The sequence below is a fragment of the Macaca fascicularis genome, chromosome 6 (assembly GCF_037993035.2).
Source record: "Macaca fascicularis isolate 582-1 chromosome 6, T2T-MFA8v1.1".
NCBI classification, from domain to species: Eukaryota; Metazoa; Chordata; class Mammalia; order Primates; family Cercopithecidae; genus Macaca; species Macaca fascicularis.
The window spans coordinates 43951876-43968830 of record NC_088380.1 but is presented as its reverse complement, the minus strand read 5'-3'; the positions used below and the strand labels follow the sequence as shown (position 1 = coordinate 43968830).

General features: G+C 37.7%; 1 protein-coding gene across 4 annotated transcripts in view; it reads left to right on the top strand.

Moving 5' to 3' along the window:
- PAIP1 (poly(A) binding protein interacting protein 1) overlaps positions 1-9692 on the top strand; it is a 31074-nt gene extending 21382 nt beyond the window's left edge. For all 4 annotated transcript variants that reach the window (XM_045393691.2, XM_005556847.4, XM_005556846.4 and 1 more), the window contains exons 7-11: positions 437-543; positions 1103-1220; positions 2082-2136; positions 6024-6117; positions 8467-9692. In XM_045393691.2, the coding sequence (XP_045249626.1) occupies positions 437-543; positions 1103-1220; positions 2082-2136; positions 6024-6117; positions 8467-8560 (468 nt within the window). In that variant the 3' untranslated portion in view covers positions 8561-9692. The remainder of the gene's footprint in view (positions 1-436; positions 544-1102; positions 1221-2081; positions 2137-6023; positions 6118-8466) is intronic.
- Positions 9693-16955: the final 7263 nt, after the last annotated feature.

The window sequence follows — 16955 nt, the reverse complement described above, 5'->3', positions numbered from 1 at the left end:
ATGTTTATTAGCCATTTGCTTATTACTTTCTATAGATTACCTGTTTAAATTCTTAACTCATTTATTTCCTGATGAAATGCGTGTTTGTGTGTTTTTTTTTAATTCAAAGCTTCTATGTTGCATGTTGTATATTTCAAAAAAGTGATATGTTCATTAAAATCTAATAGCCTATCTTAGTCATACAGGGAATATAAAAGTCGTTGACATAAAACCCATGATTAAAGTTCTGCTATCATTTATTTTTTAGTTTCTCTCAGTGAAGAGAAATACAGAGGGCATAGAAATCACTGACTATTAGATGATAGAGAAGAATTAGGAATATTAAACTCGCTAAATTCATCTTGTTTAGGGAATGCTTGAACTGTTACTGATATCTTTTTAGAATTTCTGTAATACGCTATGGAATTTCTTATTTTACTGACCCCTGCTTTTTTAGTTGACAGGATCAGTTTTGGAAGATGCTTGGAAGGAAAAAGGAAAGATGGATATGGAAGAAATTATTCAGAGAATTGAAAATGTTGTCCTAGATGCAAACTGCAGTAGGTAGGAAAAGAAGTAATGTAAATAGCCAGTACATCTCAATGTCTTGCTTTTTCTTTGGAGATTGTTTTTTAATTTGCTGTACTTCAGCAGGGTAGTTGATGGCTAATGGATATGCAAAAATACTTTCTTTAAAGGAATAATATTTTACCTATAGCTTCTGCTCACTAGACATTTTTGTGATAGACATGTGTCAGACATTTTTGCTCAGAAATTGAAAAAGCTAATTTTCTTATGTTAAAATATGAATTAAATGAAAAACAAAATCCAGATATTAACTGTCCAACAAATAAAAGTACTACTGTAAGTAGAGTAGGAGACATAAAAATGTTGTTTGAAGGATAGCCACTGCCTTTAAGGTCCATATAGTTATGGTTACATGGAACATAATTCAAGGCTGTTTTTTTAAATGAATTTATGTCATATAGGAAATGTCTAGAAAGTCAAGGCCTCAGATGTACATGTTAAATTAAGAAAATAAAGTTTTAGGAATTTGAGATATTTTAGGGTCTGACAGCCCTTATGGTGGATACACTAACTCATTTTCAACTTTTTTCTACAGAGATGTGAAACAGATGCTCTTGAAGCTTGTAGAACTCCGGTCAAGTAACTGGGGTAGAGTCCATGCAACTTCAACATATAGAGAAGCAACACCAGAAAATGATCCTAACTACTTTATGGTATGCCACTGTTTGTATTTTAAGTTTTGCTTATTGCTTGAATTCAGTTTTGGAAATTAGAAGATCTACATAAAGCTGTTCTCAGAATTCAGTGCCTAATAACTGTCTTCACTGGCTTTGAGTGACATGGCAACCATCAGACTGGGTAAAAAAGAGAAGAGACCCAGAATTCTCCAGTGAAAGGGTGGACTAGAGAAAGATCTATCCAGTGGCAAGAGAGATTGACAAGGCTTGGACTTGAGCACAGGGATGCCAGGAAGCAGCTTTTCCAGAGAATTCATAACCAAGGACCTGCATCTCAGACTTTTACTTTGCATGTTGTAGTAAAGAAAAATAAAATAAAAATGGTTGGCCAGGCGTGGTGGCTCACACCTATAATCCCAGCACTTTGGGAGGCCGAGGCAGGCAGATCACCTGAGGTCAGGAGTTCGAGACCAGCCTGACCAACATGGAGAAACCCTGTCTCTACTAAAAATACAAAATTAGCTGGGCGTGGTGGCGCACACGCCTGTAATCCCAGCTATTCAGGAAGCTGAGGCAGGAGAATTGCTTGAAGCCGGGAGGCAGAGGTGGTGGTGAGCTGAAATCATGCCATTGCCCTGCAGCCCAGGCAACAAAACAGTTCACTGAAAGACAATAGGCAGCACCGTTAGAACCACAAGAAATTGAGATAATAGAATGGAAATCTGAAAACCATAGACTTTCTCAGTGAAATGAAAATGGCTACTAGGAAGTTAGGTTCTTTTGCTTGTTCTTGCATTATCAGGTGCAGATGAGTGACATCAGCCATGCTTCATTATTGTACTTATAAAAATCTATTCTGAAATGATTACATATTTTTATCACTTTGATTCATCCTAGAACGAACCAACATTTTATACATCTGATGGTGTTCCTTTCACTGCAGCTGATCCAGGTATGTTGTCTCACAGTCATTCCCTCCTCCCAGTTGTGTGGTAAAGTAGTAAATTTACAGAAAACCACATCCTCACCAGCACAAAATTATAACTTTTTGATGTCTTCACATCATTCCAAAATACCGGTGTAATGGTTTGTCTAATATAGAATGCTCTTCATAGTGACCACTTGAACCATTTCAAATGAAAGTCTGATTCCACATATAATGTCTTGTCACCTAACAACAGAGGATGGGAAGGATTCTCAATTAAATGCAACTATTTTAATTTTATATTTCCTCTAACATTTTTTTATAATCTTAAATTTTCAGGTGATTAGATGGAGGGGAAAGACGGTTCTAGTTCACCACATAGTCAGGGACATATATTAATATGGGTTAATACTTGTCGACACGAAGAATTACACATTTCATTAATACTTGGTGTGTGAGAATTAATTAAAATCGAAATCTCTGCACATTTCCTCTTCCAGAAGAGGATCATTTATAGAAAGATTGCCTTAATTGTAATAGATGGGACTGTAGAGTGAGGAAGAGAAATTTTTCCCATTTGGTACAAACTGCAACCAGCTTATGGTTGGAATTTTTTCATTTGTTTCCTCTGGATTCTAAGCATTGACTGTCCTGTGTCTCTAGCACAAAGAAGTTTCTTTAGGGCAAGGGAGTAGAATTAAGTTATACATTATGGGCATCTTAAACTTCACTAAATGTTACTAAATTGTTTTCCAGCATGATTATGCCACTTAACATTCCCATCAGCAGCACATGAGGGTTCCTGCCCCTCATCTTTGGCAATACTTTTTATTAAACTTAATTTTTATCCATCAGATTGTATGAAATTCTATCTTGCTGACACTTTATTTTCCTGACAAGTTATATTGAAGTTTTCTTGTTCCTGTTGACCTTTTTGATTTCTTTCTTTGAGAATTGCCTGCTTATACTCTTTGCTCATATTTCTGTTGGATCATTTGTCTTACTGCTTTGTAATTACTTGTGTAGTCTAGAAAAAAGTGATTCTTAGCTGAGGGTTTCGGTTACCTTCTTTCTCTTAGTATTTGGCTGTCTTTGCATTTTGTTTGTAATGTCTTGTCATGTAGAACCTTTGAGTTTTAATGTAAACAAAATTTCAGTCTTGTTTCTACTTTCTGTGGTTTAAGAAAGTTTCCTTACCACTTCTATTTGCTTCTAAAAAATCATTGTTGCTTTTTATATTTAGGTCTTTAATCTACCAGTGCAATTTTTATATAGGAGGATATCATAGGAATTAAGTATCTTTTCCATTGCCTGTTGTCTCAACAATAGGTATTAAGCCATCCTTCCTTTCCTAGTTATAATAAGCCCCCGTTGTTGTATACCATGTAACTCTTCTATAAAATTGTGTGTCTTATTCCTGTGTTTGTGTGAATCTTTTTTTCTGTTAATCTCTTTCTATGCCAATACTACACTTAATTATTTTTACCTTACTGTGAATCTTGCTATGTCTAGTAAGACAAATCTTTCCTCTTATTCTTACAAATTACCTTGATTTATTTTGATTGTTTTTGTCTAACCTGTTTGTTTCTAGTACTGTTTGATTTACAGAAATTCAGTTTGGTTTTTCAGTTTCTTTTCAAGGAAAAGAAGTAATATAGACAGCCAATAAATCTGTTTCTTTTTCTTAAGGGTTTTTAAATCTCCTGTACTTCATGAAAGTAAATGAAATCTTAGTTTTACATAAAAATCAAGCTGAATTTTGTTTCTGCATTTTGTTCAAATAATCTTGACCTTTTCTCAGTTTCAAGTTAATTTTTCTCATTCTAAACATGCTTACTTCTGTTATATATTTTTGTTTTATCATCTTAATTATAACCCTTGTTATTTCTGATCATCACACATAAAATTTTTGCCTTAACTGTCTTTCTTAAACTTTTAGTTGGAAATGATTTCAAACTTACAGAAAAGTTATAAAAGTAAAATTGTACAAGGAATACCTTTTACCCAGGTGTACTTTTTGTTAACAGTTATTTGCTTTATCATTTGTGCTCTTTCCACACACTCTTTTTTTCTTTTTTTCTTTTGTTTTTTAGAGACGGAGTCTCACTCTGTTACCCAGGCTGAGGTGTAGTGACATGACCTCGGCTCACTGCAACCTCCACCTCCTGGGTTCAAGCAATTCTCCTGCCTCAGCCTCCCGAGTAGCTGGGATTCCAGGTGTGCACCACCACACCCGGCTAATTTTGTATTTTTTTTTTTTTTAGTAGAGACAGGGTTTCACCATGTTGGTCAGGCCGGTCTTGAATTCCTGACCTTGTCCAGACATTTTTTTTTTCTTAAACCATTTGAAGTTTCATATTAATATGACCCTGATTGAATGCTTCAGTGCTTTGTCTTTTTTTTTTTTTTTTTCCCTCATGAAAAACACTATGACTTGGATTATAGGAACCTCTATCCAAAATGGTTTTACATTTGCTTCTGCCAGGAGCCACAGAGTAGGTATCACTGACTTGGACAAATTTTTTATTTTCTTGTCATAGGGGTTCTTTATGTAGGTAGTAGGAATTTGAGGTGCAGGCCCATTGTTAAAAATTCTCTGGGGAACCAGTTTCTACAAAGTGCTCTGTCCCTACTCCAAACCCAGGCAGAGACGACCAAGCTTTCCTGCTGTCTCGCTTATATAAAACGCCACTGAGATATTTTTGGGGTTTTTTCCTGATTCTCCTTTTGTTTAAGATACTAGCCTTTTGAGGGCCCCAAGTTTGTGCAGGTGAGGTGGGCATGGAGCATGGATTTCATCTTCCTGTTTCACATGGGGCCCAAGACCTTGCTTTCTGACTTTCTGTGGGTTTTAAAATCCAAGCCCCTTAGTTACTGAGACCAACATCACCTGTCAGCCTCCCAGCTGCAGCAGCTGCAGTTTATGTATGGCTTTCAGTTCCTTCTTCATTTGTGACCTGATGACTTGGTTTTTCTTTTCTGTGAACTCATCTATACATTTAAAAGAATGTCTTATCTAGTACCTGAAGCATTTGTAGCAGGAAGGTTTTATTGTTAAAACTGTCTCTAAATTGTCAAAATTGACATGTATCAGCATGTCCCTAGCCCTTGAAGCTGGAGTTAGAGTTTTATACAGACTGACACAGTCTTGGAAAAACATGGCTTTTACACAGTCTAATATAATTGCAAAATTTCCATTGGATTCTGTTCATAAGAAACTAATTATAAGATAACTAGTCTTAATATATACGGATTCATTTTTTTTTATTCAGAGGTTAGGACTTCATAAAGAAATACTTTCCTTAAAAGGTACCCAGTAACTCTTCCTAAGACAATTGGCAGATAGCTGTGATATCACCGGTATTACTTTGGAAGATCCAATGAAGGGAAAGTTGGCAGAGCTGAAACATTTACCAGGTAGCTGCCTTCCCCATCTCTCTGGGAAGAAAGGGAAGGAAAATCACCCATTGTCAAAACTTTTGGTAGGTTAACCTCATCTGAGCAACAGAGACCATTTGCTGTTACCTGCTTACTTTACCAGATAGCTTTCTTTACTTCCTTGTGGAGGAGTTCAGGGGGAGCTGGAAACCAGTAATATTTGATTAATATCTTTCCAATGAAAGGAAAAACAGGAGTATGGAAGAACTGTTCTTCCCCAACAGTTATATAACCATTATTCTGTCTGATGGAAAGCAGCAGTAGAGAATGTAAACAGTACACATTGGCCATGAATGTACATCACCTACAATGGCTTTGATTTCCAACTTATATTTATAGTACTTTATGTAATTACTTTAAGATTTCTGAGCATGCAGGGGGGCAAAAGTCATAATATTTAAAAACATTTAGGGGTGATTGGTCATTTCATGTGATATTTTTTCAGCATTTAGTTTTTCTCCTATGTTGTCTTACAGATTACCAAGAGAAATATCAAGAATTACTTGAAAGAGAGGACTTTTTTCCAGATTATGAAGAAAATGGAACAGATTTATCTGGGGCTGGTGATCCGTAAGTTTTCTTTACTTACTAACTTCGTGAAATTTCCATGTCTGATTTGTAGGTGGAGATTAGACAAAGTAGCTCATGAAAGAATGGTGTCTGGGGCCAGGCGCAGTCGCTCACGCCTGTAATCGCAACACTTTGGGAGGCTGAGGAGGGCAGATCACTTGAGGCCAGTTCAAGACCAGCCTGGCCAACATGGCGAAACCCTGTCTCTACTAAAAATACAAAAATTAGCCAGGATCACAGAATCACAGCTACTCAGGAGGCTGAGGCACGAGAATTGCTCGAACTTGGGAGGCAGAGGTTGCAGTGAGCTGAGATCTTGCCACTGCACACTCCAGCTTGGGAGACAGAGCTAGACTCTGTCTCAAAAAAAAAAAAAAAAAAAGGCATTTTGATATTTTGATTTGATAGTGCTATGTGGTAGTGGTTATGTGTTAAAAATTTTCAGAAAATTTTATTAACTCACAGACTAGTTCTGAAAAATGTATAGTTGAGGAAAATAACCATTAAAATATAGTATGCCTAAGAATAATTATTTTTTTAAAATAGATTCTATTGTATCTAGACTTTAAGAAGTTCTAAAACGTACTGTAAGATCGTGGGCAACTTCTGTGTCTGCTTCTCCATCTATAAAATAAGAATTAGTAGTACCTGTCCTTGAGTCTTTTTTTTTTTTTTTTTTTGGAAAACTACATGAGAATACATAAATACTTAGCCTTCTGGCACACAGTAGATGGCTCAAATCTTAGCTATTAAAGGATAAGAGTACAGAAAACAGATTACTATGTAAAAATGTTTGAACTGATAAGATGTTAATTATAGGACTGTTTTTATATCTATTTCTTCACCTGCCACTCTTTGTAATTAAAGATCCCTTTAACATATTACTCAATTACCATCAGATTGCACTATATTTTCTTTTAGAAGGACCAGGAACTTGTGAGGTTTAGTCCCAATTCCGTTAACAACTTGTGTATATTTGGACAAGCTACTTAGTTTCTTTTCTTCCTAAGTAGGAGATGGGAGGGAATAAATTATATCTTGAACTTATTATTTTTTTTTTTTATATCTCATCTCCTGTGTTGTAGATTTTTTTAAAAAGTGAACCACTTTTATTCTAGTGATATTTTAATTATGGGTCAGTTTGAGATCTAGAAATACAATTGTTGCCATACTTCTATATCCTAGTTTAATAGAAAACAAAAAAATACAGGGATTTAAGGACCCAGGCATAACTAGGAAAGTTCCGTCTACCTGGGTATACTGCTGGAAGATAAAGTTGTTCTTGGCATTGAACTTTAGGTTATCCTCTTAAGTTTGTTTGGTAGCATCATATTCTCTTGCCCTAATGAGCTCATGGTTATTTAAACACATTGCCCTGTATTAGAAATGGGGAAGAAACAGAAAAGAACTCATTAGCAGTTGGTAGGATTGGCAAGACTGTTTTTTCATGCTTGTAGGTGGAAGGGATTGGATTATTGGAGGGGTGGGGAAGGTGTAGATAGAATCATGTTGTGGAGGAAAAGCGTAGAAAAGGGGGTAAGACCTGGAGTCAAATTCTGGGCCCGCCACACACTTAAAATTTTACATTGTTCATTTAACCTTCCAGAGTCTCTCTATTTTCCATCTCCAAAATGAAGATGATCATAATGCATATCTTTTTAAGATGGCTATGAACATTCAGTAAGAATGTGTAGATTAAATCTTTAATTGTACACTTTAAATCTTTCCCCCCATAATTAACTATGGGAAACCTTGCTTTCCACCATTTTAAACTACCTAATAGTTGAAAAAAAATCTGGAATAGATGATCTCAAAAGTAGCTCCCTATGAAAATCTGATTCCAAATAAACGGGAATGTGACTAAATTGTCATCATGGGAATAACCCAGCAGAAATCATAGCAGGAATAGCACTTTCTGTTATTAAGTAGACATAAAATATTAGTGCATCACTAGAGGTGAATGGCATATTTGAAATTATGTTCTATTAATAGTTATATTCTAATTGTTTATTGGTAAGGTAAATTTATTAATATCAATCTTGAGCCCCAAGTTTATATGTCAAGCCTTTGATTAACTTTCAAGTTACAGAATTTAACTTATGTCTAAAAGTATATATATGCTTTACTGTAATTTCAGATACAAGGGACTCAGAATCTGTAAATTTTTACCTATCAAATTAAGCATTTGGTTGTCCGAAGACTGCCATTAATGTAATTCTAAAGTTAGGCTTGTGTTCTATTATAACTCAGTCTAGGAAAATTGTATTACATTTTTTTTTCATGATTTAGCATCTTATTTTCTGAATTGGAAAAACCTTACACTCTTATGAATCATCTTTGCTTTTACAGATACTTGGATGATATTGATGATGAGATGGACCCAGAGATAGAAGAAGCTTATGAAAAGTTTTGTTTGGAATCAGAGCGTAAGCGAAAACAGTAAAGTTAAATTTCAGCATATCAGTTTTATAAAGCAGTTTAGGTATGGTGATTTAGCAGAACACAGGAGAGCAAGAAAATGTGTAACACCTATACCAAATTAAGGATGTTGAGTTATGTTACTAATGTATGCAACTTTAATTTTGTTTAACACTATCTGCCAAAATAAACTTTATTCCCTATAACTTAAAATGTGTATATATATAAAATAGTTTATTATGTACAGTTAATTCTACTGTTTTGGCTGCAATAAAATCGATTTTGAAATAAATGAAATGTTGAAAATTTTGCTAGTTGGTTAGATGCTTATCCTTTAAATTCTACTTTTCTTGAGGAGAAAAAGTCTTCGTCTGGAAATACATATTACTGCAAAAATGTAGCATCCTTTTTTAGGTAGGAGTATTATGGCTTTCATTTTAGTTTTTATGTTTAGTGTCCCAATGAATTGAATTTCCAATATGAATCATAATCTTGAAATTCTTTAGCACTAAAGTCTTGGAATGTATCAACAACTGACTTACATATGCAGATGCTATTTGATACCAGGGGCTTTTTAAATGTCGTGGGGCGGCGGGGGGAAAAAACCCTAACTTGGTGAACTCCCAACTAAACAACCAAGACTTCACTGAAGATTTATTCCAATTCTAGAATTGTTTTGTTTTGTTTTGTTTTGTTTTCTCAACTGACCAAATTCATTACTTTAAAGCCTAGAACATCATTCTGCTTTATTTATATGGCTTTCTCACTTTTATTTTGTAGCATGGGTTGCATCGACTTTTTTACTAGAGAATTTTACTAGATATTTGTCATTCAAGTTTTCATCTGCTTTATAATTGATACACCTTGAGGGTCACTTTTCTAATACTTTTACTATAATGTGGTACCACCTCAGCCCTAATAAATAATATTTTTACCTAATGTCAGATCTTTTTCCAGCTAACTAAAAATAAAACTATGTACAAAAGGATTGCTTGTAAATATGCATGTAAATAGTTCTGTTAATAACCCACTGTTTTACATTTGGTACATCTGTGTCTGCTAATACAGTTAGCTTTCTCACTTTTCTGCTTGTTTGTTCAGTCTGAATTAAAATTAGACTTTGAAAATAAAGCTTAAATAGTTCTGTTTCCTCTAAATTTTTGAAGTAGTATCTGGAATTTTAAATAATTTGCTGTTGAACTTGTTTATATGACATAATGAATTTACTTAATGGTTTGAAATCAAATCAGAAGATACTTTATTCATTCTCTGAATAAGAATTCATTAACAAGTCTACCTTGAAAAACTAGCAAATATAAGACATTAAAACTTTAAAATTCCTTCTGTAAAGGAAATATGTATGTAATTGTGGTTTTCAGAAGTTGTAGTAATAAATATTTTTTTCAAAATGGCTCCTGTAACATGGCAGCTATTAACATAATCTGCAGTTCTCTAAAGATAGCACTGACTATAATATTGGAGGGAGAGGACGTGAAGAGAAGGGGTGGTACCTTAGACCAGGGACAAGGAATGCTAACTGCATATACTTGAAACTTCTAGCAGCTGCTCTGTGAGTAACCATCCAGTATTTGCTCTACTCACAGTAGCTACCAACAAAATCAGTATCTGTTCCCGGTATTACTCACGCTTAATTTTTTAAAAAGCACAGAAACCTAGCATTTAAAACAATCATTTTATTATGCTCGTGGACTTATATGGTTCAGGAACTTGGAGAGAGTACAATGGGGATGGCTTTTCTCTATTCTATGATGTCTGAGGCCTAGGCAAGGAAAACTAAGGGCTGAGGGTAATTTGAACATCTGAGAGCTATAATCATCTGGATTCATGGTACTGAGATGACTTAAAGCCAAGACTAGATTGGAATGGTTGACCAGAATTGTATACACTTGTCCATGTAGCTTGGACTTCTAACAGCGTGTTGCCTGGATTCTGAAGGGCCATTTCAAAAGACCCAGAAAGCAGCTGCATTTGGAAGTTATACGGCATTAGTTCCATTATATTCTCTTGGTCCTAAGGGACTCACTAAAACCATATCAGATAGGAGGCCATCAAGGAGCATGTGGCCATATTTTAAAACTGATGGCTTGAACCTGGTGGTCTTTGGTTTACCAGACTTTGCATAATTGACTACAACAGTACATAATGAAAGGAAGAGTTGCCCCTGTCCACAATTGTTGGCCTTTAGAATTGTCATGCCTTAAATAGAAACATGTCAGTAAGTCTTGAGGAAAGATCATTTTCCAATGAGCAAGGACACAGAGCTGCTAGTAAATATAATCTTGTGTCTGGCAACAAAACGCAAATATTGGTCTTAACCTAGAAGTCATGTCATCAACTCTGACCCTCTGTCTTTATGTTGTTAATGCTCTCCAGCCGTAGACTACCAGGAACACACCTGTACCTGAACATGTTGAGCTTATTGGGTTTTGGTTTTGTTTGCTTTTTTTTGTTTTTTGAGGCAGAGTATTGTTCTTGTTGCCCAGGCTGGAGTGCAGTGGCGTGATCTCAGCTCACCTCAACCTCCACCTACCGGGTTCAAGCAATTCTGCCTCAGCCTCTCAAGTAGCTGGGATTACAGGCATGCACTACCATGCCCAGCTAATTTTGTATTTTTACAAAATTAGGTTGGCCAGGTTGGCCTCAAGCTGCCAACCTCAGATGATTTGCCCATCTGGACCTCCCAAAGTGCTGGGATTACAGGTGTGAGCCACCTCGCCCAGCCTGAGCTTATTGTTGCAGTGAAGAACATACACCTTGTGGGAGTTGTGGGGTGCATCACTAAGAGTGTGTTAGAAAGAACCTGTGATAGGATTTGGGCTTTGGTTTGGTGATTGGGGGATGGTCTAAGAAACTTGAGGTTCACTCTAGGCTGGGTCTTGACAAAAAGCAAGCTTAATTCTATAATTAGGTACTTTATTAAATCTTTAGGGAGGACAGATGCATGTGGATTAAGTTGTACTTTAGGGGGAAAAATCATTCACATTTAATGAGAGGAGGATGTTTGGTATGAAAGTAAACTCTAGGACTCAAAAAGTGGCTTAAACTGAAAAAAAAGCTCCACCACTGACTGTCAGGGGGACAGGCAGATAAAGGCAGCTGCAAAGTTAACATGAAATTGTTGGGTCCTGCAGCAGCTATAAAATACCATCATGACTCCCTCCTTATGTGACCACTGCTTTGTTGTTGGCTATGACACCCTTAGACTTACTTTGCTATAACCCATCTACTACTGGGGATATCCAGTTGCTAAACTTGCCCTCACCTCATTGCAGCACCCTAGTTAATTCTCACATCTAATCTTGCTACAAAAATAGCATCCAACCCAGAACTGGTCTCCTTTCCCTTATAGCTTGCTCAGAACCCTACATTGGGAACCCAAACCTTACCAAAGATGGCACCCCCTGCCCTTTTGTGGAATGCACCATCTTTGCTGCTTCTGGTTCCCTTGCTTGCAAATCAATAAATGATTTTGTCAGAAGACAGGCTTGAGCCTGGTGATGTTTGGCGGACTAGACTTCAGCAGATGTAAATAATTTAAGCTCACGTATGCTGCTGCTGTATTGTGTCAGCCTGGCAAAATACCAGCCCTGGATGAACCCAACACTACTTCTGCATCCTTGCAGCTGGAGGTCATGTTTCTGGTAGGTTTTTATCACTGTAAATTCATGTTCAGCACATTGAGTTAGGCTGTCAGTACTGCCAACAATCTTAATGTGCTTCTCTTCAATCCTTCTGTAACTATTTCAAACCCTTTTCACTCTAAAGGCCCTTTCACCCCATAACTAATTACTTCGCAGGGAAAAAAAACAAAAAAAACGTGATACCCATGTACACAAATGCATCTGCATTCACTTCATCCCTCCTCTTCCTGTACAGGAAGAATCCCTCCTCTTATTAAAGGCCAGTTATTCAACATGTGTTGGAATCCTATCTCCTCTCGTTCTCTCATGGAGTCTGTTGTTACTTGGTCTGTATTTTTCCTCTCTTTCTCCATTCGCTCTTTCCATGGATTGTTGAACACGCCATTCTCATCAGAAGAAATCTGCTTCTCATATTTCTCTCCAACCACAGTCCTATCTCTGCTTCACAGTCGGACTTCTCAAGTGTCTTCCCATGTTTTCCATGTCCTTGCCTCCTATTTGCGCTTAAAACCCACTATGGCTCCTGCCCCCAGTATATACAGTGGCCCTCACTAGAGTCACCAATGACCTCTATGTCACCAAGTTCTGGAGAGACTTCATTCTTAGCTTATCCTATGGCAACATGTGACACTGTTAAGTGACACTAAAATTGAAAACCTCAGGCCGGGCATGGTGGCTCACACCTGTAATCCCAGCACTTTGGGGGACCGAAGGCCGAGGCAGGCGGATCATGAGGTCAGGAGATCGAGACCATCCTGGCTAACACGGTGAAACCCCGTCTCTACTAAAAATGCAAAAAATTAGCCAGGCGTGGTGGGGGGCACCTGTAGTCCCAGCTACTCAGGAAGCTGGGGCAGGAGAATGGCGTGAACCTGGGAGGCGGAGCTTGCAGTGAGCCGAGATTGCACCACTGCACTCTAGCCTGGGTGACAGAGTGCGACTCTGTCTCAAAAAAGAAAAAGAATAAACCTCTAGGCATTTAGGACACAGTTAACTTGCTTTCTATCTTTATGCTGTTCCTCATCAATGCTTTTGTGGGCTTCTCTTCCTTTACCTAATCTGTACATACTAGTGTTCTTCAAAGTTCAGTCCTAAACATTTTCTGGTGTCACAAGAGTCTTGGACTATGTCATCCTCTCCTGTAGCTTCAGTTAGCAGCTATCAGCCAGTGACCTCCAGATTTGTTTCTATCTCCTGATTGCAGACCTTTACTAATTTACCATTTCCACCACGTGAACTAACAAAATTTAAATCATGCTATCACTAAATTTTCTCTTCCTTTTAACATCCCCCTCATCAGTAGCACTGCCACCTATCCACTTGTCCCAACCAGAAACCCTGGCATTGCCTATGACTCCTACCCCTCCCTTAGCCCCAAAGTTCAACCATCACCAAATATAGAGTCAGTCTCCTACATATTTCTTGGAGCTGTGCTCGTCATCTTCACTGCCCAGGTCCTGCGTCCAAGCTGCCATGATCTCTACTGTTGCTTTTTCAAAAGCCTTCTACTGGGCTATCCATATCAACCCTTGCATCCTATAATCCTTTCTCCACTTCGCAGTTCCAAGAATCTTTCTAATGTACAAATAGCATCACAAAACTCTGTAGTAGACAGGATTTCTATATAGGAGGTTCTTAGACATTGGAAGGTAAAAGGTGGGGGTGGAAAAGGACTTAAGTTAGCATTATATAATACAAACTGATGTTACAGGTCAATGAAAATGTGATCATCTAAGGAGGCCTTTATTTACACTTCATGTAAGATATCGATTTGCATATCAGCCTTTTTAAAATGGAGGTAAATTAGAGGTTTAGGTTGCCCCCATCCTGTGGTGCTGCCACGTTTGCTTAAACACCTTGTTTTTTTGTGTCATTTTGTTTTGTTTTGAGATAGAGTCTTGCTCTGTCGCCCAGGCTGGAATGCAGTGGCATGATCTTGGCTCACTGCAACCTCCCCCTTCCAGATTCAAGCAATTCTCCTGCCTCAGCCTCCTGAGTCGCTGGGATTACAGGTGCCTGCCACCATGCCCAGCTAAATTTTGTATTTTTAGTAGAGATGGGTTTTCACCATGTTGGCCAGGTTGGTCTCAAACTACTGACCTCAGGTGGTCCGCCTGCCTTGGCCTCCCAAAGTGCTGGGACTACAGGTATGAGCCACCAGGCCCGGCCTACTTAAACACCTTGTAATAAACAATTATACCTCAATAAAGCTGTTTAAAAACAAACACAAAACACAACTTGGCCAAAAATAGAGACCTCTTTTTTTCCTAATTTGGTGTCAGAGAATATAAATTTTGAGTCCATAAATCCCTAATGTTCCATAGTCTGCCTGCCTACCTCTATATCCCACTCCAGGAATCCCTCCCATTCAGGCCTGTTTCCTCCCTAACTATGCTTAAACCACACGTGCTTTCTTTCAGTCCTTTTAAAGGGAAAGCTCTTTTCCCTTGGGCCTCACAGCCTTAACACAGGGACCTTAACCTCTGCTTGAAATACTTTTCCCCCTACTTTACCTGACTAACACGTACTTAAATTTCAAACGTCAGTGGAAATATTTTCTCAGCTTAGGTTAAATCTGCTCATTAGAGGTATACCATGGAGATATTGCTAGTTCCGTTCCAGACTACCACAATAAAGCAAATATTGCAATAAAGTAAGTTGAGAATTCTTTGGTTTCCCAGTATGTATAAAAGTTATGTTTATACAATACTGTAGCCTATTAAGTGTGCAAAAACATATTTTTTAAATGTACATACCTTAATTTAAAAATTCTTTATTGCTAGAAAATACAAATGATCATATGAGTCTTCAGTGAATTGTAATCTTCTTGCTGGTGGAGGGTCTTGCCCTAATGTTGATGGCTGTTGACTGATTCGGGTGGTGGTTGCTGAAGGTTGGGACAGCTGTGGCAATTTCTTAAAATAAGCCAACAATGAGGTTTGCCTCTTCCTTTCAAGAAAGATTTATCTAGCATGCAATGCTGTGTGATAGCATTTTAATCACAATAGAACTTCTTTAAAAATTTGAGTCAATCATCTTAAACCCTGCTGCTGTTTTATCACCAAAGTTTATGTAATATTCAAAATCCTTTGTTGTCAACAATACTCAGCATCTTCACTAGGAGTAGTTTCCATTTCAAGAAATTACTTTCTTTGCTAACCCATAAGAAGCAACTCAGGCAGGGTGCCGTGGCTCACGCCTGTAATCCCAGTACTTTGGGAGGCTGAGGCAGGTGGGTCACAAGGTCAGGAGTTCGAGACCAGCCTGGACAGCATGGTGAAACCCCGTCTCTACCAAAAATACAAAAAATTAGCCGGGCATGGTGGTGCATGCCTGCAGTTCCAGCTACTCGGGAGGTTAAGACAGGAGAATTGCTTGAACCCAGCAGGCGGAGGTTGCAGTGAGCTGAGATTGTCCCACTGCACTCCAGCCTGGATAACAGAGCAAGACTCCATCTCAAACAAAAAAACAACTCATCCATTCAAGGTTTATCAGGAGATTGCAGCAATTCAGTCACATCTTCAGGCTCCTCATTCTAGTTCTCTTGCTGTTTCCATCACATCTACAGTCACTTCCTTCACTAAAGACCTGAACCCCTCAAACTCAATCATGAGGATTGGAATAAACTTCTTCCAAACTCCTCTTAATGTTGATATTTTGACCTCCTCCCATGAAGCACAAATGTTCTTAATGGCATCTAGAATGGTGAATTTTTTCCCAAAGGTTTTCAATTGATTTTGCCCAGATCCATTAGAGAAATCACTCTGTATGGCAGCTATAGTCGCACAAAATGTATTTTTTAAATAATAAGACTTGAAAATCAAAATTACTTCTTGACTCATAGGCTGCAGAATGGATGCTGTGTTAGCAGGCATGAAGACAACATAAATCTTGTACATTCTCATCAGAGCTCTTAGATGACCAGGTGCATTGTCAATAAGTAGCAATATTTTAAAAGAAATCTATTATTCTGAACGTCATTTTCAACAGTGGGCTTAAAATATTCAGTAAATCATACTGTAAACAGATGTGCTGTCATCCAGGCTCTGTTGTTTCTTGAGCACAGGCAGAGTAGATTTAACATAATTCTTAAGGGCCTTAGGATTTTGAAATGGGAAATTAGCATTGGTTTCAACTTCAAGTCACTAGCTGCATTAGACCTTCACAAGACAATCTGCCTGTCCTTTGAAGCTTTGAAACCAGGTATTAATTTCTCTCTGGCTATGAAAGTCCTGGATGACATCTCCCACTAGAAGGCTGTTGCATCTACATTAAAAATCTGCTGTTTAGTTTGGCCACCTTCATCACCGATCTTCATTAGATCTTCTGGATAACTTGCTGCAGCTTCTACATCAGCACTTGTGGCTTCACCTTGCCCTTTTATGTTACAGAGATGGCTTCTTTCCTTAAACTTCATGAACCAACTACTGATAGCTTTAAACTTTTCTTCAGCTTCCTCACCTTTCTCAGCCTTCAGAGAGAGTTAGGGCTTTGTTCTGGATTAGGCTTTGGTTTAAGGGAATGTTGTAGCTGGTTTGATCTTCTATCCAGACCATTCAAACTTCCTCCCTATCAGTAATAAGGCTGTTTTGGTTTTTCTTATTATTCATGTGTTCACTGGAGTAGTACTTTTAATTTCCTTTAATAATTTTTTCTTTGTATTCACAACTTGGCTGTTTGACAAAAGAGGCTTAAGCTTTCAGCCTATCTTGGCTTTCAACATGCCTTCCTTCCAGGCTTAATCATGCATTTCCAGCT